The 21,395-nt window shown below is 48.7% G+C and overlaps 1 protein-coding gene across 1 annotated transcript in view; it reads right to left on the reverse strand.

The window, feature by feature from the left end:
- LOC138492420 (ubiquitin-conjugating enzyme E2 G1-like) overlaps positions 1 to 21,395 on the reverse strand; it is a 126,901-nt gene that overhangs the window by 60,191 nt on the left and 45,315 nt on the right. Inside the window, exon 3 of the mRNA XM_069619553.1 lies at positions 3,904 to 4,001. Coding sequence (XP_069475654.1) covers positions 3,904 to 4,001 — 98 coding nt within the window. The remainder of the gene's footprint in view (positions 1 to 3,903; positions 4,002 to 21,395) is intronic.

Below are 21,395 nucleotides of genomic sequence, written 5' to 3' on the forward strand. Positions count from 1 at the left end.
GTACTCCCCCTCCAGCTGCATACAGCCAAATTTTAACTCCCCCACTTTGAAATAGCTCTTGCCTGCACCGAAGGAAGCCTCTCACCAAATATGCTGTTGCCACCTTCCAATGTATTGCCCTAAATGTGCCAACAAAGATTGTGGTGATGCTGCATGATAATTTGTCATTCATAGAGGGCATTCTTCCCTCTGCATTAATCAATTATCTTGAGGATATTTTATGGGAGTCGATCAAGGCCTCGTATATGAAGAGTTTAGACCCTGGCATATAGCGCGGTTTCAACAATGCGGTTATATTCCAGCAAACGTGCCACGTGACAATTGATAGATATATTATTTCTATCACGTTCGTACACAAGTGTTTCAGAGCGTGACAAGGCAAGGGGGGGGGAACAGGGGAGAACAAAACAGCGATCTTACTAGGCCCAGTGACATTGAGAACGCGCAAGTGCACGGGAGAGGGGGAGAAGTGGAAAGTGCGGAGCAAGGGAGAAACAGATAAATAATAAATAAGGGAACAAACAGTGGTAGTGCAGCCAGCAAGTGGCAAGTACTGGGTTTGAGGCAGCAGACAGGGTAGGTCTGATAAGTGCAGCAAGAAAGAAAAAAATATATAAAGAGGGGGGGCTGTATGGGTACAGATACAGACCACAGTGCAAGGGGTGGCCCGGAGGCAGCGCAGGAGGTTGGCAGGGGGAGCAGGTACCCGGGCCCGGAGGACAGAGGGTGGCCAGGTGCACAGTGCCAAGAGAACAGATCAGCAGGGGATAGGGGGAGCAAAGGGAGAAGCAAAGAGGAAGATCTTGACATGCTTCTGGAACCGGAGATGGTTCCACTCAAGTTTTAGAGTGGCAGGGAGGCCCCAGCCGAAGATAGCGATCTACCCCGAGCTTGTTTCTTTGCAAAACGACTGACCCTGAGGGAGTTAGAGGAGCGAAGACCTCAAGACGGGAGGTATTCGCGGAGGGATAGCTGAAGGTATTTTGGACCCAGGCCCCAGAAAGCCTTGTGGACAATGCAGAGGGTTTTGAATTTAATCCTTGCATCCACTGGGAGCCAATGAAGAATTTAAGTGCTGGAGAGATACGATCCCAGGACTTGAGGCCAAAGACAAGTCTCGCAGTCCTGTTCTGGATTAGTTGCAGAGGGCGTAGAGTAGAGGCAGGTAGATTTAGAAAGAGGCTGTTACAATAGTCCAAGCTAGAGAGAACCAGAGCTTGGGAGACCATGAGTTTCCGGGGAAGGAGAGGAAAGGCAGAGTACCTCTGAGGAGGTGCAATAGGAAGTTTGACTTTTTAAGAGACATCAGAGATGTGGGCGGAGAAGGAAAGAGTGGAGTCAAAGAGGACCCCGAAGTTCTTAGCCTTGCAGGTGGGGGGAGGAGGGCATGGGAGGCCGGCCAGAGAGTGACGGGAAAGGATGGTGAAGGTGTGCCGATGAGGAGGATCTCTATCTTGCTGGCATTCAGACAAAGATCATTGGCGGCACACCAATCTTGAATGGCATTTAGGCAATCGGAGATGGGAGAGGATGTGGCCGAGAGCAGCCTGAAAATGAGTTGAACGTCAGTGTAACACTGGAAATTTGAGCAGAAAATGGCAATACAGTGGGCAAGAGTTGCCAGGTATTGGTTGAAAAGCCAGGGCGAGAGGTTCGGCAACACGACAGGTAGAGAGGAAGATAGATGATAGGAAGGACCTAAATTGGACCTGGGAGGGCCGATCAGAGAGGAAAGGTCAACTAGGCCCGAGCCTAATCAGTGATACCCAGGTTATCACAGTGACAGTTGAGCAGGATGGTATGGTTGCCCGCAGAGTGATCAAGTAGGATGAGGACAGAGGGAATGTTCGAGTCAAGGTTAGAGAGCAGATCTTCACGGATGTTCAGGAGAGCAGTTTCCTGGTCATGGAGACAGCCAACAGAATTGGAATGAAGGTTAAGCTGAGAGATAGCCAGCTTTTCCAGGAGTGTGCCAGGGATTAATGGAAATTCAGCAATAGTTAGCCAGACAAGAAGGATCAGCTGTGGGTTTATTGAGAAGAGGATGAACCTGTTTTGTCAAGGCTTTCATAGATCGGATGTGTCTAGTGACCACATCAGGGGAGAAAAGAGGAAAGGCAAGAAGGAGGGTGGGGGTGGCTGAAGGAGGGTCTGCAAGCACAGACGGAGTGGGGAAGAGGAGGGGTGGAGAGGGTGGACAGGATGTCCTGGGTTTTTGAGAAAGTGTGAGGCAAGGGCATTGCTTGAATGTGGACTTCTTGTTGAGGACAGAGTCGGTATTGCCTTTGGAGCAGGTGACAGGCCAGTTTGTCAGAGGTTGAACAGGAAGCCCTCCATTTCCTCTCAGCCGCCCTACACTTACGTTTAAGTGTAGCTAGGAGTCATACCAGAAATTGGACTTGGCTTTAGACTTCAAACAGATCCTCATGACAGGCGGCAAGAGCATCAAGAGTATCAGAAATTGAAGAGTAGGAGCAGAGACAGGGCTGTGTCAGGATGTGAGACAGCCTGGAGAGGTGGGGCGGGGGACGTGGGAGGGGAAGAAGGTGGCAGCGAAAGCCTCAACCGACACACGCTTCATGGGCCGGATGTCCGAGAAAGTAGGTGGCAGTGTTGGGGTAGGCCTGGCTTGGGGGGCGGGGAGGCAGAGGGAGAGATGAGAGAAGGGAATGATCGCTCCAGGAGAGAGGTGTGGTCAGAGGGATGGGGTGGTCAGAGGCGATCAAGACATCAAGTGCGCGCCCTGCAGAGCGAGTCGGGCCAGAGGGGAGGATGGACAGGGAGAGGGCGTCGCAGAGGTCACGGTGGAGTACAGAGGAGGAACAAGGAGAGTCTAAATGGATAGAGGTCACGGAGGAGGAGTTGAGTGGTAGAGGCCAGGAGGGAGGAGAGGTCCGCCCACTCAGAAATTAGGTGATTTGACCAGAAGGCCGGTAGATGGTAGCCACAGTAAGAGAATGGGTAGGAGAGAGAGAGAGAGCCTACAGACTCGGCATTCAAAAAAGGAGCAGGTCTGAGTGGGAATGATAGAGGCAGGAATCCACTCAGGAAACATCAGGGCTACCCCCCCCCCCCCACCGAACCGGGAGGATCTGGGTGCGGAGAGGATCTTTTAGCATTCAGGGAGGAGAGCCTAAAGCTTGTGACAGAGCTGGCCTTGAACCATGTCTCAGTAAGACCAAAGACATCAAGGTCTAGTTCAAGGAGGTGGCAGATGTAGAGCAGTGTTTGACCGAGCGAGAGTTGAGAGTGGCAATAAGGTTGCCATACTTAAAGACCTTCTGGGGAGGGGTACATATCAGAAGTACACCCTGCAGAGGAGAAAGAGCCCTAGGAGGGGTCTTTTCCACCAGTGGCAATGTTGTCTTTTGGAACCTAGAGGTGCATTGCCCCTTTTTTGGAAATCTGCCCATCTACAGTTTTAGGTTGTGTGCTTGTGCCTTCGTCGTCCTATGTCCCTTTTCCTATCAGCAGTGCAGCTGCGGAGGGATGAGGAAAGTGAACAGTACAGATGGGCTCCTCACCTCCAAACGTTACCTGGCCTCCAGTTACCCTCCTTGCGTTTGCTCCACACACCACCCAAAACGAGAACTATTGGAAAGACCCAATGCATAGTACGACGCAAGTTCGACAACAGGGGTGAAGTAGCTATGCAAAAAAGATAAGGGGGACATAAACCGGACATTCATCGGGGGATTTCTGCTTGCCTCAAGTCGAACGCTAGCTTGGGGACAGCAGAGGACATGCTTTATTGCACTGTAGTGGGACAGGATGCCCATGTTTCATGAGATAAGGGCTTGCCATGGATGCCACACACCAAAAAACATGCTATAGTCCTGCTACACGCCAGCAGCCTCAACCATGGCGATATACAATTGCTCACCTCTAAAAAGTTATACTCACCATTAGGATGCCAGATTTCGGTTATGAATTTCATCTTCGGAGGCCTCAAAGGATAATCATTAGGAAACGTCAGATGCACTTTAAAGAACCCTCCCTCACTGAAACACAAAAATGAAGGTAATTTCAATGTCCAGGTGTTACAGCATTCTTTAAATTATAAATGCAAGCCAACAACAACTGGCTTCAGGTACATTCTTTAGATTCTTGGATCAGCATTCTCTAAAAATCCACCACAGGACGATTCACTACATGAGATCATTTTTAACATGGTCAAGGCTGGAGCCTCAATGGCAGATTGAAATTCTAATTAACAGCCCCTTGGCCGAAGAGGCTTTTAATGTAAAAGATTTCACACAGAAATGTCAATATTGCATTAAACTATAACCGAAAAAGTGATGGGTGGAGAGTTAATAAATCTGAACCTCCGACACTGCCCTGGGTAACCTTCTACACATCCTTTTCAGCATGTCTGTACCATTGCAAAAGGGGTCCAGCCACATGCAAATTAGTCAGGTACTGCCAGCAATGGGAGCAGCCCAGCCCGAACTGCTAGGCCTGGTCCCCTCTGCATGGAAACAAGCATGCCCAGACATGTTTCGACCTTGTTGGGCCTCGGCCTCATCAGTGAGGTGCAGTTTGGTTCCCTATGGTGCAGCAAGCAAGGGACCCATGTCTGTACATAGACTCTCTAACACAGGGAGAGGAACTATAACCAAATGTTTTTCGACAAAAATGCCAATGTTGGGTCAAAACCTGTGTTTCCCTATGGGTCATTTAAATAATTGTGACAGAAATGCATGCAGTAGCCTGCATACGGAACCAACAAACATTTTACACATTTAAAACATTATTCAAATATTTTCGTAATGGTAGAGGGAGAAAAAAAGAAACACGAGCATGAGCGCACACACACACACATACTTCATAATAGGATAGTCTGCATATGGCGGTTAAGAACGTTTTCCAGAACCTACTCTGGTGAGGATTTCTGAAAAAAACAACGAATGAGGTTCTAAAGTCTAACAAGACTCTAAATGGCCGTTTGTCAGAGTACTAAGGCTTAAAACTCTAGAGAATGTAGGCTTGAGGCAAGTACAATTAACATTCCCAAACACTAGTAAGTAACAGGATGTCCACACAGGTCTGTCCCCCACCTTTTATAACATTTTTACTGTTCCATTTCTTCATCAGCCTCACATCATAGTATATTAAACTTCTGACGCAAGCCTACCCATTTATATCTAGAGCAAACTGAGATACTTGCTAGAGCCTTAATCGGCTCCAGGCTGGATAACTGTGGCAGCCTGCTTACTGGCTTGGCAACATCAGAGATAGGCCTGCCTTCAGGTTATTCAGAATAATGCAGTTAGGATTGTTCTAGACATCAGAAAAAGGGGAAATATCTGATGCCAGAAGGAGCCTACACTGGCTTCCGATAGAAGCTAGAATTGCGTTCCGCCTTAAAGTGATAACGCTGAAATGTCCAACAGGCTCCTCGCCTTCATACCCGAGTGAAGTGTTAGAGACTAAACTAAATATATGCAACCTTACATCTAATAAATACCAATCAACTGAGAATTTCAACTTGCAGACTGTCTCAGGTAAAGAAAGGAGCATTCTTTGTAGCAGCCCCAGTGGCATGCAATGCCACCCACCCCCCCACCTCATGAGGAAGAAAAATCCACAGCTGTGCTCAAAGACTTTCCTGTTCAGTTAGACTGGATGGATTAAACTATCTCTGACCCTGGTTTTGTATATCCTTCTGTAATAATTTTTGTAACCTCTCTGATCACCTAGTCTTTAGGTTTGTCCGTGTGGTGCACCCTTAAACCTCTGGGTCAGGCGCGTGCAATATAAATAAATGTACATACACAAGGAAGTACAAGCACCCTCTGGTTGTATCAAGTAGTTAAATACTACTATAAAAAGGTAAGCAAATACTATTAACCGATTGTGACAAATATGTGAATGTTGTCCTGTCTCTCCACCCCGGGGTGTGTGTTTGGGGGTCAGGGTGGTGCATCCACAGTGTAATAGCCCTGGGGGTGGTACGAAATGTGGGAGGATCACATGGGAGAGGGAGCCCCCTACAGGATTAGGGCCGACAATCTCCAGATAATGCAGTATTCCTGCCCATCACCTGACCCTAGACTCTCTTCCTACAACCCTAAGATCAACCCCATCCCTAATAGGGTCATGGGTTGTCACACCACTATTCCCCTAGAAATTACTGGGACGAGGAATAATAGGAATTACCCAAAGAGCCCTTTCCCAGTACTGTGATGAAGAAGAGCTCCATTGAGGTCCATTCTGAGGGCGGAGCCTCAGACAGTACAGTATCCTGCAACTCGCAGAGCGAACGTAGTGTGTGGGTGGTGAAAGCAGTCTGGCAGTCTATCCACAGTGTCTAACAGTAAAGTATCCTGCACCTCACCGAGTGGTGAAAGCAGTCTGGGTAGCTGGGTTGCCAGGCCCCTCAGACGCAGTTTGCGCAATCTCTGTAACCTACGGCAACCCCAGATTCCAATAGTCGTCTTGCGTTCTGCTTCCTTGCGAACTACTACAGGCCAAAAAGCGGCAGACCGGGTGAGTAGCCATCGCTCCGGTAACCCACTTCTCGTACTTTCTTCTTCCTACTCCTGGCAGACAGGAGCTGGATTAACTCCTCCTTGCTCCGACAACTTCAGCAAACTAATAACAATGAACAAAACGTCCTCGATGAAGGGTAAGTATACCCGCAGAATGGGAAGATGGCAGTACTATCCACACGGGGGTGTTGACCCTCATGTGCTACCAGTGGCTCTGGTGTTAGCCATGAGCATGATACTATTGAGGCAGTCTCTGAGCTTATTCACAATCTCCTGCTGATATGGTCCTAAGGTCGGGGGAGCGCGGCAAACAGCCCGCTGACCTGCTCTTCTCATCAAGGGGGAGGATGGCAGCCCATCCAAATGCTGTGGAACCAGTGGAGAGGTCAAAGACAATCTGCAACCCCACTCCATGGCTGGACTGTTCAAGTTATGCAGATGAATTTGTGGACTTGGAGCATGTATTTGCTCGTCCTGACTCCCTCGATTATATGCCAAACATCTTGGCCAAATGAAGTCAGAGAGATGGCCAAGCCCTTCAGTTGACTCTTTGGAAATACAACATGCAGCAAGACTTTCGAAAGATATGGCAGAAATGAAAACTTTAAAGCCAGAGACGCTTCAGCGAGGTCTTGAAAATTACATACACCCCAAACACCTCGAGCCTGGCTAAAAGATCAAGATGAGACTTCATTGACAATACACGAGAAGTTTACTCCTCAACCTAATGTTAATCTGCCCATAGCAAGAATGGAAATTAACTCCTTCCCCTGCTCTCAACAACTCCTCTTCATCTTCTCTAGAATCCGAAACATCAAAGCACTCTGCATCTCCAACATGGCCCCCTCAAGGACCCATCCTGAAAGGATTCTAGAGGCTCAAAATCTTCAAGCAATGATATGCCTTCTCTTAATCCCTTCGTTAAATTATACAAGGCACTGAGAGATTCAATTAAAGAACAAGCCGGGAGGCCACCAGGGGGGCGCACAGGCAATGGCTGCCTCATTCCCCGAGCTCCTTCTGAGGCCAGGTCGTAATGGGGATTGAGGTCCCCGCCCCCCCCATGACCCCTCTGGAGCGAAACAGAGCCGGAGCGTCCAGCAAACCCCTGGGGCCCCCACCGGGCAAAACAGCGTTGTTTGGGGACCCTCGGAGGGCAGAGATCTGGAGCCACAGCCACTGCGTCAAGGACGCTGCAGGAGACCTGAGCGGCCGCGGGATCGGGGGAGGAGCTGCGACCCGCCGTGCTGGGAGGCCTGCACAGAGGGGCCCGACCCCCTGCGCCGAGACAGACCCCCCAACCCCCACGAGAGCGGCCTTCGGAGCGGGGGCCCACCACATTGGATTGAAGCGGCGGCCTCCCTTCACTTCCCCTAAATAGGAGGTGCGGCCCGTCGGAGACCCGTACCCGGACGGGAGGAGGACGCATTCCCCCGGATCCAGCCCCGGATTGGAGGGAGTGGCGGCGCTGGGCCTGGGGATCTCTCCCCGCCGTCGCGCCTTCCGGCCCCGGGAGGCCTCCAGAGTTCCGGAGCAGAGCGGGGGGACCCTCGATCGTACCGCTGTACACCCGCGGGGGAGGGGCCTCCTCAACTTTCTCCCTTGTCGGAGCCCGGCCCCGGCAGAGACACGGCGGGAGAGTGAGGCGTGCTGGAAAGGGCCCCCACCAACAGCACAAATAGAAAGAATCCGCGGCAGGCGAAGCACCCTTCCTCCTCATCGGAGTGCATCAAGGACACCGAAAGCCCTGGGGCTTCCATTCCGGGTGCGAGGCCCCCGCCCGAGGCTGGCGGGTTGTGTGCCCGCCCAGAGGCAGCCCCCTGAGCACAGCGAAGATCCACAGACGTGAGGGGGGCAGCCCTCGGAGGGCAAAGGACACTGAAAGCCCTGGGGCTGCCGCTCTGGGTGCGAGGCCCCCGCCTGAGGCTGACGAGGCGTGTGCCCGCCCAGCAACGACCCCCAAGCACAACCAAGGTCCACCGGGGTGTGAGGGGGGCGGCTCCCGCTCGTTCACCCCCCCTTCCCCCAGGGGCGCCGCCATCGGCTGGCCAACGAGGGGTCCTCTTGGCCCCCACAGAGTTGAGGAGCGCCCCACGGCGAGCCCAGGCGGCAATCTGATGGACTGGCATAAGAACTTACAAAATCGATACCAAGAGTCAGGTCCCCACGAAACCGGCCCACCCCACGCCAGAGAAATGGCACACTCGGAAGCTTCGGCAGCCTCAACGGTGGCAATGGAAAGGGGCTTTGCCTCAATTTTACAAGAGATCAGGGACATGCGCTCCGACATTGCCCAAAAGGTTGAAAAAATTGATCAGCGGGTCGATAAAGTTGAGGATAGACTCCTACAGGTTGAATCCAATCAATCGTCGTCAGCAACCCTAGAGGTAGAGACAAATATGAGGTTATCTGCCCTGGAGAAGAGGGAGGAGGATAGATCGAGACAAATGGACGATTTTGAAAATAGGGAACGGAGAAACCACCTCAGATTCTTTGGGGGTCCCGGAGAGAGAGAGAGGTCACCCGAGTGGTGCGTAACATTATTGCCCTCCTCTTTGAAGAAGAGATGACCACTGAACTCACGTTTGATCGGGTGCACAGAGCGAGGGGGAAGAGCAGGGGGAACCCGGTCGATTCTGGTCCGGTTCCACTATTATTTGGAAAAGACATGGGTGCTGGAGGCCGCCAGGAAAGCTCAGGAGATCACGTACAATAACTCCCAGGTCTCAATTTTCCAGGACCTCTCCGCATACACATTGGCCAAACGAAGGATGTGCCGCCCCATCACGCATCTGCTGAAAGAGAAAGGGGTACGATACAGATGGGGCTACCCCTTCCCCCTAACCTTTGAATACCTGGGCCAGCGGACGACGTTGATCACAGAGGACGACATTAAGGGAGCCATCCAGGACTATGTGTCAGACCCCAACCCCCCGAAGGGGGCCATCTGGGCCGATCTTAGGCGGAGCGAATGGCCCGGGCCCGTCGAGCGCAAGAAGGAAGAAATCTGGTGCACGGAAATTTAGGAAAACGAGCACACCCTCTCCAGCAAAGGAGGTGGAGCGGAATGACTCCGAGGGATAAATACCTAGAGGAGCCAGCCAGTAACGGTGCGAGTGTGTGGATCACAGAGACGACCGAAGTGAGCGGTGCACCCACTGGTGGGTGGTCTGAAAGTCTGAAGGCTAAGCAGAATCTAGCGTCCCCCTGAAATGCAAGTAAAGTGGGGGTACCCAAGGGGACGAGGCGGGGTGGGGGGCTCATAATAAAATAGGCTTAGCAATGATCGCCTGGCCGAGAGGGGCAGGTTGGTGGTCCGGCCAAAATGCCAGTAATGGCGGAACTAACTGGCTGGACGCCGGGGTGGGGGTACGCAAACTAGTTGGGGTTTGTTTGCTTGCGGGATGGTTTAGGGGGCAGTTGGGGACATGTTTTAAAAGTGTCCAAACGGTGAAACAAAGGGAACGAGAAGGGAGGATAGATGCAATATTGTTGACCAACGGTGAGGGAAATACAGACTTTGGCTGATGGCCGACCTGCCCTGGGAGTGGGTACCCTGAATGTGCGGGGACTCAACACCCCCACAAAGGGGTCTCCGATTTGCAGAGAGTTCAGGAGGGCGAAGCTAGATCTGCTCTTCGTGCAAGAGACACACTAGGCAAGGGGGAAAGAACCCAAAATGCGAGGGGGGGGGACCAAGGAGGTCTTGCAGGCATCCCATAAGGTTAAGAAAAGAGGGGTAGCCATCCTGGTGGCAAGGGACATAGGTTTCGAAAAGGAGGCCATCTTGAAAGACCCAAAGGGCCAATACCTGTTGGTACAGGGTGCCCTACAGGACTCCCCCCTAACCTTGGCAGTAGTGTATGGTCCGAATGAAGGGCAGGCCCAATTCTGGGAAGAAGTAAGAGACAGGCTCAGGCTGTTCGTGCAAGGCCCGCTGGTGGTTGGGGGTGGGGGGGGGATTTCAATATGGTCTTAGACCCAACCATAGACAGAAAGTGGGTAGGCCCCCCAAAACCTCAAACCTGTGGACAAAGCCATGGCTCAGAACTTTCGGAGGGTTAACGGGGACCTGAGTCTGACGGACACATTCCCAACCCCCAGGGTCCCCTTCTTTACTTATCACTCAGCCATACATAATTTGTTCTCTAGAATAGACTACATCTTGGTGGACAAGATCCTCTGTCCATACGTAGCAGGCTATAGGATGGATCGCCGCCCCCCCCCCCCCCCCTCCTCCTGGTCAGACCACGATATGGTCAGAGTTACTTTAGCTATGGGTTGGTGCAGGGAACATAGAGGGTGCTGGGAATGTAGAGGGCGCTGGAAATGTAACGATGCCCATTACGGAGTTCTTTGAGCTTAACGATCACAGGAAGGTTCCCACGCACGCGCTTTGGGACGCCTTTAAGGCAACCCTACGAGGAGTCCTCATAAAAATAGGTGCCCTGAAGAAAAGAGAGAGAGGCCCAAGAGAAAGCCCAGCAAGAAAAAATTGCCCGTCTCCAACCGGGGGGCTCCCCGGAGCATGCCCTAGAGCGCGACCGGGTGGCCGTGCTGGAGGACTATAGGCTCCAGCTAAAAGACCTCCTTCTGCACAAAACAGAGAGGAGTCTCCAAATGGTGAAACAGAAATACTACGAGAAAGGGGACAAAGCGGATAGGATCTTAGCCTGGAAGTTGAGGGAGGTCCAGAGAAGCAGAAGGGTGAAGGTGGTGAGAGATGCCCAGGGGCTCCTTGGCTGTGACTCCCCGCATATCGGAGAGGCCTTCCGCCAATACTACAAAACCCTCTATTCCTCCGAATATGACGGAGAAGATACCCAGATAGAAGACTTCCTGAACTCTATTACAGATCCCATCCCTCTCGAGGGAGATGGCAGAGGGGTTGAGGGTCCAGTAACCGGGGATGAGGTGGACAAGGTGATTAGTGGGATGAAGGTGGGAACTTCTCCCGGGGAAGCCGTCTTCCCAGCCTTTCTACATGAGATTTGGCTCCTCCCTGGCCCCGTACCTAGTGAGTGTCTTCAATTCCGTACTGGAGGGGGGGGCATCCTCCCCGAATCTATGATGGGGGCCATAATTGCGGTTTTGCCCAAAGAAGGGAAGGATCCTGCGGAATGTTCCTCGTATCGCCCCATATCACTGTTAAATATTGATGTTAAGATCTTGGCTAAGGTGGTGGGGAGGCGGATGGAGGGAATAATGCCGAAGCTAATACATGGGGACCAGGTGGGCTTCATTAGAGGAAGGCAAGGGTCAGATAACATTCGCAAGACAATAGATCTGCTCCATTTTGCCCAAACATCGGAGCTCGGTGCACGTGTCCTCTCATTGGACTCGGAGAAAGCATTCGACAGGGTTAAGTGGCGCTACATGGATCTCCTCCTCCAAAGAATGGGTTTCGGGAATCACATCATGAGCTGGGTAGCCGCCCTCTACAGAGCCCCCACGGCAAGGGTTCAGGTTAACGGGAAGCTTTCTGTATCCTTCCCCCTCTCCCGGCGGACGAGGCAGGGCTGCTCGCTATCCCCCCTGATATATGTCATTATGATGGAGGCATTGGCAATAGCGATCAGAGCTCACCCGGACATCAAGGGAATTAGAAGGGGTGAGGTGGAATTCAAGCTCTCCCTGTTTGCGGAGGATATTCTAGCCTATCTGGTGGACCCCGACTCCTCGCTCCCCCCCCGCCCCCTCTTCCTGGCCTTAGTGGCTGCTTTTGGACGCTCTTCTCTGACATAAAAATTAACACTGCAAAATCTGTCTTGCTCCCAATGAAAACATTGGGCCCAGTGCTGGATCCCCTGGATAGGTTTCACGGGATTAAAGTGGAGAATGATGCTATACGGTACCTGGGGGTGCTTCTCACCCGAGACTTATCAAAATTGGGAACCGCTAATTATGACCCCATGATGGCGGAGATCACTTCTGATTTGAGGAGATGGGGTAGGATGATCCTCTCGTGGGATGACCGAATGACTGCAGTCAAGATGAACATATTGCCACGGCTTCTGTATCTTTTCACGGCTCTCCCGACCAGCGTCTCAGCACAAACCTTTAGAGATCTACAGAATGGGGTTTGCGCTTTTGTATGGCAGGAGAAAACCAAGAACCGGAAGGGCCACCTTGACTTTGCCAAGGGAGGAGGGGTGGGGGGTATGGGGGGGATTTGGGTTTACGGACTTTCACCTGTATTACTGCGCCTCCCAACTGCGCGTCCTCCTGCAGCACATGAAGGAGGGTCTGGGAACGTATTGGTCCTACTTGGAAGATATGGACGCCCACCCCCTAAAGGTCCGTGACCTTTTGTGGGCTCCTCGCAGGACGATCCCGAAACACTTATGGTCCCATCCGACCCTGGGAGTCCGCTGGGACATCTGGAAAGAGGGCCCCCGGACCGCACACCCCACCACATGGCCGTCCCCGATGACCTCTCTCTGGGGCCACCGTCTTAAACTGGGAAGCAGTGGGTTCCAGCACTCCCAGAACTGGTCGGACATGGGAATGGAGTGGGCTGGGCAGAAGGCGAATTCCTAACCTACGAGGACCTGAGGGACACTCTCGGACGAGGGTCGCTTTCCATCTTTGAATACCTACGCCTGAAGGGCATCCTCTGTGACCAATCATGGGGCCCTAACCTGAGGAGACAGTTGACCCCCTTCGAGAAACTCCTTGACTCGGCAACCTCCAGAAAGGGAGCGGTATCCAGTATGTATAAAATTTTAAATACCTGCAACCTTCAAGGCAGGAGGAGCTTCCGTACATTCTGAAACGACCTGGCAGGTGAAGAAATCTCAGGACGCATGGGCTAGAATATTCAAGATAGCATTTCATGGGAATCTTTTTACCTCAGGCATGGAGCACAACTTTATTACAGGGGTGGCACAGGGACCCCGTAAAACTGTCAAGGATGTTTCCGTGGGTGTCACGGAGGTGCCCGAGAGGGTGCGGACAAATAGGCTCCAGAAGCCACATGTGGTGGCTCTGCCCGAAAGTTCAGGCCTACTGGGGGTCAGTGAGGGCCTGGATAGCAGAGGTAACCGAGGAGCGGCTACCGCTTGATCCCTTAACGATGTTACTGGGCCTCCCCCCGGAGGAAACGGAGCTACACCGATACCCAAGGATGTGGGAAACCATGCTGAGGGCAGGCAGAGTAGCCCTTGCCCAGAAATGGAAGAGCCCGGAGGCCCCATCCAAGGAGGACTGGTTGAAAAAGGTGAAAAACATGTTTCTGATGGCCAAGCTAACTGCTATGGTGAATAAAGACACTAGTTAATTCCTCGAGAACTGGTATGGAGTGCAGCAATCCTGGGGATGGGACGTTCACTGAACCAGAGATATGGTCCCTGTCCCTGATGGGTCGGGATTAGTCACGGATTGTAAGACAAATCGACCCGGGAACCTACGATCGGGGGAACGGCGGCATCAAAAATCGGTGATACGGTCACGAATCGCATCATCTCCGAAGCACAGGATACGGAGAGAACATTGGGAGTCTCCCTAGGCGAACGCACTGATCTGGACACGGGGAAGGGGGGAGGGCGGGGGGGTATGGAGGGAGGCGGGGCAGTTTTTTTTTCCGGCTTCTTTCAATTGTTTGTGGTATTAAAAAATGCCAATAAAAACTCAGTTTAAAAAAAAAAACAAAAAAAACAAGCCACCTAGCTTAAATAATTGAAGTATAAACTTCAGAATCCCTGAACGATCGGCTGAATAGAGAGGCTGAAGCATCCTCGAAATGGCAGGAAAGACTGTCTGATTTGGCAACAGGGGAAGCCAATGAAAAAACGAAACTGAAGTCTGCTATACTTGAGACTCTGAATTGGACAAGAAAGATCCAGGATAGCCCACACCCTAGAAAGGTGGGAGCGAATCGCTTCCCTGCTCAAAGCAACAAATGCGGTCTCCTAGGTTCAACATCTAGATCACTAAAAGGCTGCTCAGAGAACAGAATCTCTGGTCCAAACCGGTATCAATAGAGCCGAGTGTGGCCGGCAATCAGGGTCCAATATCCAACCAGGACATGTTGATCTCCCTGAACTGCATAGTCGGAAAAAAACTCAGCAAACAGCAAGGCTGGTGGCAACTCAACCCCTTGAACCCTCCATTGAGGCATCCATTACCATAACAGACGCAAAGCAATTTATTATCTTCTATAAATCTAAGGTCAATTTGACTATACCCCCAACATAATATGCAGAAAAAGACCAAAAATCCATTGAACAAGCCAAAATCAAATGGTTCTAGAGAGTTTTGCTGAAAGATATCCATGCCTCCCCATGGGGGGATTGGAGGGGGGCTTAATCAGTGGGTTCCCCCGCTCGGAAATCCACATCACTGAGCCAAGGAAGGCAATCTAATCAGCTCCTCTTGAGGACAAATTTTTCACGCTTGATGAAATAGGTCAGCTATTCTCACTAAGGACTCTAGAGAAGGCACTGGATCTATGCGCCATCCTATGTCTCAAAAAGTAAAAACTTCATATTCCAGCAAAAGAAGATCCTCGTGGATGGCATGTGACTCCTAAGGTCACAATAGAAAGACTTCTGCCTTGCAGAGATGACCTAATTTTAAACAGTGATTTTCTCAAGCTCCTTCATTGTGCTCCAAAGCTCAGAAATATAAAATCAGATGACCTAAAGATTGTTCAATTCATTAATGAAAAGAGAAAGGATTGGGTCGCACTACATCTGTATAGAAGCTTGGTGCGCAATGATATTGGAAGTATCAGATGACCTATTGCCGTTCGGATATGAGATTACAGTGTCCCTTGTTCATGACACAGTGAGTGGTGCCCAGTTTGGATCCGGGCATAAGGAATATACTAAACCAAGAGTAGATCTGGTGATAAGGAGGTCGATTCCTTCGAATCGTCTTGCGCTTCTCGGTTCTAGGTTCATTTCGAACAGGGCCAACCTTAAAGCTACAAAGATGTCACTATTGAAAATCACCAGGGGCTGTAGAACACAGAACCAAAGGTCCATAACAGTTGGAAATGAGCAACCATCACTGGAGAAAACAAGCCACGATTGTCTTGGTTGACAGGGGCTCTAGCCGGACCATTGAAGAATGAACAGCCAGACCCTTTGGATGAGGTGCCTTTTCGATAGTGCTCATGGAACACTAGGTGTCACTAGCATTTATTCCAGATCGATGGGGCTGACCTAAAGAGGTTGATGTCATCTATCTCCAGGAGACCTGGCAGGTAAAGTCCTCCCGCCCCCAACCTGTGAGGGCTTTGAAGTCTGCTGCAATTAGACTATTAATATTTTTTTTACAAAAATAAAACTCAGGGCCGTCCTTTTGCAGGGCTGCCGCCATTGAAAATATTGGGTCGTGGGTTGAGAACGACAGAATTTGTAAACCTATGCTCTTATGTGCAGCTAGTTTATGTGACTTGGGAGAGAGCTGTGGGTCTGCCAAATATTCAATTGTTTATCTTTAACTTATATTGGAACCCAGCTGCAATTAGCAATAACGCATTAGTGGACCTGTTGATAAAATGGATGGATAGGATTTTTGTAAAGAATCCAAAACCATATTTTGTCATCTGTGGATAAGGGGGGGGTGGATGTATTACCTAGCAATAAAAAGCCAGAAAGAGACAGTCTTTGGATTAAAGAACTGAAGGCCCGGGATATCGGGAGGTTGAATGGTCAAATGGTTCAATGGTCAAACTAAGCGTGACATTCCTGCTGCGATTACTTGGTCTGGTGTGCAACGTTCCTATTTGGATTATTTTTTTATATCTTCTAACGTTTTTAAATATGTGGCCACCTATGAGGTTTGTCCTAGGGGAACTAGTGATCATAACCTAAGCTCACTTGGAAGAGGGGTGAAATAATGGTGCCAAAAATGGATATTGGGAATATCAAAGTAAACCAGGCGGAGAATAGGGTCCAGATCCTGGTGACAGGACAGTGATTGTGGAGGGTCTGAAGCAATTGCTGCTCTTTAATGGTGGGTCCTTGTTTAGGACTACCTCTTCTGCCAGTTCAAGTCATCTTGGCCCCAGAGTTCCTGCCGTAAACCCATAAGGACTCCGCACTACAACAAAGAGCCGGAACAACAAAAAAATCTTTCGGTAGACTTAAGGCACCTGAATAAGTTAAACATTTTTGACAAAATGATCAGTTAGGAAACGGAAACAATACCGTAATTGGTTACTTAACTCCAAGGCCCTGCAGTATACAGCACGATGCAGAGGCAATACTCAAAACTATGTCAAATAAAGCCAGCAGGGATATTTGGGTGGTGCTAAATAATAATGATTACCGTCAAAGGTCTACCATCTATACTGTAGTGCCAGAGTATAGATAGATCGAGCATTTCTCATGTCTCTTCGCAAAAGGGCCTTCCAGAGAAGCCGACAACTTTGTGGCTAGCTATCTGAAATAGACTTTGGAGCGGGAGGCGAGACCCAATCATCTGAACAGCTCACCAGACTTAAAATGGGATATCGTTTTTGATAAAGATATCCAACTTGTCAAAAAAAAAAAAAAAAAAAAAAAAATTAAAAATAATTCCTCTAGGGCTGCAGACCGTGACGGCCTTAACACAAAATCCCGAAGTTTGGGTAGATTTCTGCTACATACCTTTCAGACAAGTTTCAGACTGCAGGGAAGTGCCAAAATCTAAAGGATGGGATGGATTATCCCGGTGTTCAAGAAAGGCTGTATAGAGACTCCAAACTATCGTCCTATTACCTTACTGGACTCCATAGGAAAGCTTTGTCTCCCTATTATTACGACACCTTCTTGCATGGGCTAGAAAGTCTGGGTGGCTGCACTCAAGACAAACTGGTTTTTAAGAGGGGTGGGGACACATCTCAACCTTTTTCTGTTGAGATTAAAGGTTAGGACTCTGCAGTCAAATTCAAAACTCTATGTCGCTTTTATCAATCTCGAACATGCCTTTGATAGCATCAGCAGGGAGAGTGTGTGGTAAGCTTCTGTGTTGGGGGTGCCCAAAAAACTTAGAAGCCATTAGATCGCTTTATTCCAACAGGAGCATGAGTGTTATAGGCAGGGCCATTTGGCGAAAAAAATATCAAACTTCTAGAGCCTTAAAACAGACAAATTTGTTTACAGCGGAACCTGTATGAGCCTTTAAAATAATACGAGCGAAATGATCTGAGGATGTTAATGAAAATCTTGATCCGAGCATCGAATAGAGGTTATAAAATAAATGAATAAAAAAGGGGGATTCAGATGGTTAACAATGTCCCACTCAACTGCATGGAAACAATGACATCTAGGGGTAACCCTCAATCAAAATGGTATGGAGGAAAAGCAATGGATTGAATCCATCACATTGAAATGTAAAAGATTGATGACACCGGGTCGGATTCTCCACAAAAGATTGGGAAAGTTCTCGTTATTACCTATACGCACCTTCTTTAACCAAAAGGTTGTCCCCATTGTGACATATGGTGCGGAGGCCCTCGAGAGGTGGCCAAAAACCTTCTGGGACATCATTGAGGGTCATTTCGACTACTTCACCTTCCACAATCCACCCCAAAATTTATTGATCTGAGAATTGGGGCTCCAATCGAGGATCAAATGGAAAAGAATGGCATTCTATGGGAAATGTTTGGATTTAGATGCTCCTCTCCCATTTAAGATATTAAATTCTGAGTCTTTTGAGAGGAGAGAAGAACTTCTAGTTTCCTGGAAAGCTGAATGTACGTGTTGGTTAGAAAATCTTTGATTTGCCAATGATGCCATTTTGAGAACACTGGGTAAAGTTACCAAGACTGTATTGATAAATTAGCGCAAAGGGCAAAGTATAAACTAGCCATAAATCTGAGTTTGGAAGGTAGAGGGGCAAATCACCTTCCATCATATCGGTCTACATTTGGTTTAGATTGAACATTCTTCAAACCGGGTAAGTGTTGAATCAGAGAAGGATGTTGGGTGTTGGGTGTTCACCCGCCGACAAGTCGGTAAATCCCTTGAACCTGGATTGCTTGAACATTTAGTAAATCGATTGCGAATCCTTAAACGGCCCAAGGAAAAAGGACTTTCAGGATGTTGTAAAGAATTGCACATTATGGTCTCAAAGGGAGTGGTGAAATTTTCTTTTGGCTGGCGACAATAAAATAGCCATTATAGGGGTTATGTAATTTAAGGGAAGAAGTCCTAAAACTGCTGAATAGTAAGCAAATGAATGAGTTACTCCGTAGGAGAAGGGTGCAATTGTAAATTGTACGTCATTAAGTTTTCTTTTAACATTGTGGTTTTCCAGCGGATGGTAAATGAATATGAAATGTATGGTTTTGATATTTTAATGTGATGGAGATGTTTTGATTTAATATAAAAAGGTTTGAAATAAACCAACCATAATAAAAATTACAAAATAAAGCGCTCAATTGACTCACAAGCAAGCCATAAGGATCAGTGCTGTGACAAAGGAGAAGTGCTGAGGAATGAAGATTACCTACAGGATCCACATTGAGCAGTCTAGTGGTTACAAACTTCCTATTGGTCAACAGTAGCAGCAATAGAGGAGGGAAACCAAGTATGTTCAAGCTCTCCTTGAAGGAACAGGAGTGCTGTGCTGTAGCAAACAGCTGTGGACCAGTGTGCCTTCCAGAGATAGTGGCATCTCTTGAACCCCAGAAGTCTGCAGGGAACTGAGGGAAGAGGAGACTCCCTCACTGGAGTCTCCCGAGAGGAATTGCCAGCGACGCTGTAGCACCAACTGCAAGATGGAAGAGCCGAACGCTGTGCATGGAGAAGGACCAAGCGTGGTCCAGGACGCAAGGACTGTGTGTCGTAGCCCAAATAATCCATCCAGACACACCGGGTACTTAAAACAGGTCCACACACATTGGGAGATCGGTTGTTGTATGTATTCCGTCAGATATATACATAGCGCCAATGCAGAATGCAAGATAGTTTAGATCCTCCCCATAAAATGGGATGAGATGACAGGCGTCAAAAGAGGCAAGACTGGGGGATTGTCTAACAAAATAGATCTAGCAGCACTATCAACAACACATACAGTAAGCAGTTCCCCGCAAGCAAATTAATTAGCACAAATTGACTGCTTGCAGAAGATAATTTTCACGTAGAGAAGAATCATTTACCTCATTTAGTATAATGGACATGGCTATGCCAAAAGGGACAGAAAGCCTTTTGTTCACATTTTGTAGACAGACTATTGCCTCAACTAAAAAGTGATATACAAACCTATAAGTCTACATGGCCAACTCAAACTGCTGCCCAGATACAGACTATGGCTAGATATTATGCAAAATCGCCATGCTAAAGATAAAGGGGATAAGGCGAAGAAAAAGAAGGAATTGAAAACCAGAGCACTAATGCAACAGGCTTTTCCAGAAAGAGGCAGAGGTAATGTGCATATGTAATGGGGAAGAATAATGTATAGAGGGGGGGGGGGCGGAAGAGGTGCTAGTGCCCCACCCAATAATGGAGCCGGTATGATAGACAATGGGTGTCATTTCTGCAAGGCAGAAGATCATTGATAAGGGAGTGCCCGTTGCGCCAGAGAGGACGAGGACGTTCTTATGGGTGACGAATCACAAGGTTTTTTTTGTAAGAACTGAGGCTGGTACAGCATAGCAACAAATACTGGGACATCAGCAGAGAATAATAATGGGTAATAATAAGCAGCATCAGATACTCGTGGGTTCGTAGTGCTAAATAAATGCTAAATTATTATAATAATTAGCAAGATCATAATTATTTTGACCCTAGGCAAGGACAGCAATATTCAGCTCGGGAACATTACAAAAAAGGATTACAGTGCAATGAATTACAGAGCACAGAGCTGCCCTGGAGAGAAAAAGGTGCCGAAGTATTCCAGTAGATTCAAAGGGGCCATTTGTAAAGGCCCTAGTGCACGGCAAACAGGCAACATTCCTGCTGATACAGGTGCGTCCAATACATCAATTTCCCACATACTAGTGCCCCATATTCCCCTCCCTGGGAAAGTTAATACTTCAGTAGGATTCTCCAATAATCCAGTTAAAAGTCCAATATCTGACTTTGTACAGTTCAGCATAGGTCCAATATCTTGCCTGGCTCAGCTTGTTGTCACTGATAAACGCGCTTTATACCTGCTGGGAATGGACTTGCTGAAAACATTGCATGCCACTATAGAATGCTCACCCGATGGAGTGTAACCAACATGTAATGCCAAGTCTTTTTCGAAATGTTTTGTCAGTATCACTAACGAAATGCCACTTGAACTTCAGGGAACTGACCCTGTGATATGGGCAACGGAATCCAATGATGTAGGATGCATGGTTGTTGACCCAGTGAAAATAAGGGTTAAGCAAGGTGCAGTATTACCAAGAATTCCTCAGTACAAAATACCCAGGGAAAGGTTAGAAGGAATCAAGCCCGAAATACACCATTTTTTTAAGGCAAAGGGATTCTAAAAGAAATTGTGGGGAGCACATGCAACAGCCCAATTCATCCTGTGCAAAAACTAATTCATGGGGAGCCCTGTGTTCCAGCACAATGGAGGCTAATTATTGATCTCCAAGCAATACACAGTTGTGGCACCACAGTATCCGGTGGTACTAGACATTACTTCCCAGTTTACAAGGATAGCACCTTCAGCCCAATATTTCATGGTTATAGATCTTAAAAATGCTTTTTTTTTAGCATTCGGTCCATGAAGATAGTATCTATTTAAGGTGGAAGTGCAGTCCTCCACTTTGCACAGTGCTGAAAGTCCAAGTATTTGCAGCCAACCATTGCAAACATAGCTAGACAAGTTTAAACCAACTGCTCCAATAAGTTGATCTATTGATAGCTACAGACACCCAAGAGCAATGCATAGAATACACTGTACGGCTGATACAATTTTTTAGCACCACTGATAAAGTGTCCCTAAAGAGGTTACAGTTTAGCAAAACAGAGGTTAACT

This window comes from Ambystoma mexicanum, chromosome 10 (genome assembly GCF_040938575.1).
Source record: "Ambystoma mexicanum isolate Mex_15411 chromosome 10, UKY_AmexF1_1, whole genome shotgun sequence".
NCBI lineage: Eukaryota > Metazoa > Chordata > Amphibia > Caudata > Ambystomatidae > Ambystoma > Ambystoma mexicanum.